Below are 3,975 nucleotides of genomic sequence, written 5' to 3' on the forward strand. Positions count from 1 at the left end.
TGCTATCAAGAGGTCCTTTCTCCCCAAAACTCCCTCCCTGTGTGGTAGGAGGGAGATGGCCTTGCACACTCTCTCCTGCATCCTCACTGCCCACACCCACCGCCCTCCCCACCAGCTGCTGGAGTGGATCCGCCGCACCATCCCATGGCTGGAGAACCGGGTGCCTGAGAACACCATGCACGCCATGCAGCAGAAGCTGGAGGACTTCCGTGACTACCGGCGCCTGCACAAACCCCCCAAGGTGCAGGAGAAGTGCCAGCTGGAGATCAACTTCAACACGCTTCAGACCAAGCTCAGGCTCAGCAACCGGCCCGCCTTCATGCCCTCCGAGGGCAGGATGGTCTCGGTGAGTGCCGGGGACCCCCGGGTAGCTGGCTTGGACTACGTCTGTCCTGAGCTTCTCCTGGTCATGCTCAAATGCAGCACTGTGAGCAGGGACAGGAGGAGTGTCCTCGTTTACCCACACACACTGCTCCAGAAACCATTACTTCCTTCCAGATTACCACTCGGGCTCGAGCCCACACTCAGCGATGTGGGGCCTGATGATTCTGGGCCAGGCTTGCCTGTCTAGCCCCTGAGCATTCTCCCAGACTTCCCCAGCTCCACTGGTCCCTGACCCCCTCTCAAAAAATCATGTTTGTAGGGACCAGCAGTTAGCGTAGTGGCTATTTCACCGGACTCCCATGTAGTCGACCGTGGTTTGTGTCCCAGACCCGGTGGCTTAAAACTCAAACCGGGCCGCATGTGCGTGCGTGCCCAAGATCCCGAGAGGAGAATGGAGAAGAAGGGATTGCGGCATGGCCATTGCCCCTGGGGGTGATTTCTTGCTTTCTGTCTCTCCGTCTCTCTCTGTCTATCTGGTGAGTGCACATGCCCTATAGCAAAAACCTCTTAAAAAAAATCATCTTTGTAGACAAAATCCCTTTTGACATAGTGAATGAAACAGACTAATTCAACAGTAGTAAAGTTATTTTTTACTTGCTTGGACTCTTTTAAGTGCTTAAAAAACAAAAAGGCATGTACTAAAGTAATGAAAATGTTTGGTAGACTATTTCAAAGACGTAAAGAAGCAAAATGTAGAAAATAGAAATTATAATATTACCCAGTATCAACTTTCAGAAAACAATCATTTTTAAAAGATCCTTGTAGTCTTTTTATGTAGATTTGTTACACTTGTTATTATTATTATAATTATTATTTTAGGTCAGTTTCGTGGGATTCAGTGCCTTAATTGCTATGCCACCTGCTGGCCCAACATAGAAATTTAAAAAAAAAAGAAAAGGTTTTTGCCTTAGAACTTGTGCACCCCAAGGAGAGAGAGACAGACAGTGAGAGGAAAAGTGAGAAGTCATCCCCCCAAGGGGGATGGCCACACTGCAATCCTTTCTCCATTCTCCTCCCAGGATCTTGGGCATGCACATATATGTGCCCAGAATGATTTTTAAGCCAGGTCCAGTATTTGAACTGCAGTTGGCCAAGTGGGAGTCAAATGATTAACCACTATGCTATCTGCTGGCCCCTGTACATGGTTTTAAAGGAATCCTAAAATGTGTTCTCTATAATGAGCTCCTTTTGTTTTTCTTCAAAAACCTAACATTGTGACCAATTTTTCACATCATGAAATACATGTGATTCTTTATATTAGTCATTCCCCTTTATTCTATCTTTAAGACTTGGGGGAAATTTTAAGAAACCAGAGAAACATTCAGAAAACAATTTAACAAATTCCCTGTGATAGAGCTTTTTATCCTTTAAAATGGGGCTGGCTCTGTCACAGCAGTAATGCTCAAGAGAGGTCAGATCCCACATGGCGACTGCACATGAATTCCCAGCTTAGCCTGAGCATGCTGGGCACGTGTGTGAGTGCCCAAGATCTGGCAGGCTGGAGGACTGTAGGAAGGGGATTGCAGCATGCCCAGGCCCCACAGAGGATGCTCCTTCCTCCTTCCCTTTCTCTCTCTCTCTCACATGCATACATACTCTATCATGAATAAAGGAAAAACATGAAGGGATAAGAGGAGGAGGAATGAGAATGTAGGAGCATATACAGCAGGCCTGGAAGGGAAAAGGGAAACTCAGACAGTGTTGAGAGAAAAGGCCTTGGACACCGTCCGTGTATTTGGGAAAACTGTGGTCCTTTCTTAGTTCCAAGGCTGAATTGGTAGCATTTAGGTGGCCAAAGCCCTTGCTAGCCAAAGAGTGCTCTGTGAGAAGTGGAAAAGGTGACCCCTCCTGGGGACAGCAGCAGCCTGGCCCCAGGGCGCATGGCGGGGAGGGTGGTATGCTGCCAGTTCAGCCCTAGCCACTGCTCAGTGGGTGACCTTGTGCTAACTGCAGGGGGTGGCTCTGTCTGAAGGCGCCTGTGGGTTTGTGCTCAGCATTTGTTCTCTCAGAATCTTGGCCAGCTCGCCCAGGCCAGGGTTCCTGCAGGCACCAGGCTAGTGCCTAGATACCCAGAGCCCTGAGCCATGAGTGAGTCCAGGGATGCGGGAAGACCAGTCAGCTCAGATACCCACTGGCCTTGTTCATTGCCACCCTGTTTCCTGGCTGGCTCTATGGCCTCTACAACTCTGAGTTTTGCTGAATTCCCAGCAGGGAGAACCTTGGTCTCCTTCCCCTTGGAACTCTCCTTTTACGGCCCCAAAACTGGTTCACTCAGGCTCCACTCCCCTGCCCAGGGGGCCTGGCTCCTGGGAGCCAGGGAAATACAGTGGGGGCTTCGAGAAGTGGGGCGGCTTGGCTGGTGGGGAGGGTATATAGGGTGGAAACCTGGCAGAGCCCCCTAGCAGGTGTGGAGCAGCTGCAGGGGCTGGGGGGCTGGGGCCCAGGGTTGAACCAGCCCTCAACCCTCCTCTCCGGTCTCACAGGACATCAACAACGCCTGGGGCTGCCTGGAGCAGGCAGAGAAGGGCTATGAGGAGTGGCTGCTGAATGAGATCCGGAGGCTGGAGCGGCTGGACCACCTGGCTGAGAAGTTCCGGCAGAAGGCGTCCATCCATGAGGCCTGGACAGACGGTGAGGCCACCCCAGCCTTCTGCCTCCCAGTGCTGCTGGCTTTTCTCTGCCCTGCCCAGCCCAGCAGCCAGCCACTGCTCCTTTCTCCTCTTTCTTTCTGTTGGTTTCATTTTTTCTCTCTCAAGTTCTCTGCCATTCTGCTACTTTGTTAGCATTTGGTTGTCTCAGTTTCTACATCTATAAAGTGGGGATAATAATAGCATTGGCCTAGCCAGTGGCATGGTGGTTAAAGCAACAGGATCTCATGTGACTATGCAGTTCGAGTTCTGCACCTGGCAGAAGGGAAGAAGGACCTCACAACTGGTTGGTGAACAAGCACGCCAGACGACATGGCATACATGTCTGAAATCCCTAGAAGAGGGGGAAATGGAGAAGGGATTCAGCATGGCCATACCCCATGGGTGCTGCTTTCTCTCTTTCCTTCCCTTTGTCTCTCTATCTCTGACAAGCACATGTGCCCTCTAGCTTAAAAAAAAACAAAAGGAAAGAAATGTAGGCCATATTGGGACATACCCTTGGTCTTGGTCTTGGAGCCCCGCCCTTGCCTTCACATACAGAGTTGGTTTGAGCATCACTGGGGTCCAGGTGCAGGTGCAGAGGGCGAAGAAGCAGATAGCGCCTGTCCTGGGCCCCTCACTGCCCAAGGCAGCTGGTGTGAGCTCAGATGAGCTGCCAATAGTTCTGGGAGGTGGTTTCAGGAAACACAAGGCCTGCCCCTACCCCACCCCAGGGAGAGGGGAGTGTGCCTAATGGGTAGAGGAGGCTCGAGCACTGACGGACACCTTGCAGAGGCGGGGCCCCTGCTGGGCTGCCAGGAGTCAGAGACGAGAAGGAGAATGAATTCTGACGACTGGGTAGCCCAAGATGCTTGGCTTGATTCTTCCTGGTCGTACCACTGGGCGTAGATGGCCCTATCTCCTGCTTTCAGTACAGTTACCGTTACGCCCCGTGTGTTCCACG

At 51.6% G+C, this 3,975-nt stretch overlaps 1 protein-coding gene across 4 annotated transcripts in view; it reads left to right on the forward strand.

The window, feature by feature from the left end:
* The window catches only part of ACTN1 (actinin alpha 1), a 105,571-nt gene that overhangs the window by 89,472 nt on the left and 12,124 nt on the right, over window positions 1-3,975 (forward strand). For all 4 annotated transcript variants that reach the window (XM_006158760.3, XM_006158761.3, XM_006158762.3 and 1 more), the window contains exons 10-11: window positions 116-346; window positions 2,868-3,015. In XM_006158760.3, coding sequence (XP_006158822.1) covers window positions 116-346; window positions 2,868-3,015 — 379 coding nt within the window. The remainder of the gene's footprint in view (window positions 1-115; window positions 347-2,867; window positions 3,016-3,975) is intronic.

The sequence above is a fragment of the Tupaia chinensis genome, unplaced genomic scaffold (assembly GCF_000334495.1).
Source record: "Tupaia chinensis unplaced genomic scaffold, TupChi_1.0 Scaffold000609_1, whole genome shotgun sequence".
NCBI lineage: Eukaryota > Metazoa > Chordata > Mammalia > Scandentia > Tupaiidae > Tupaia > Tupaia belangeri.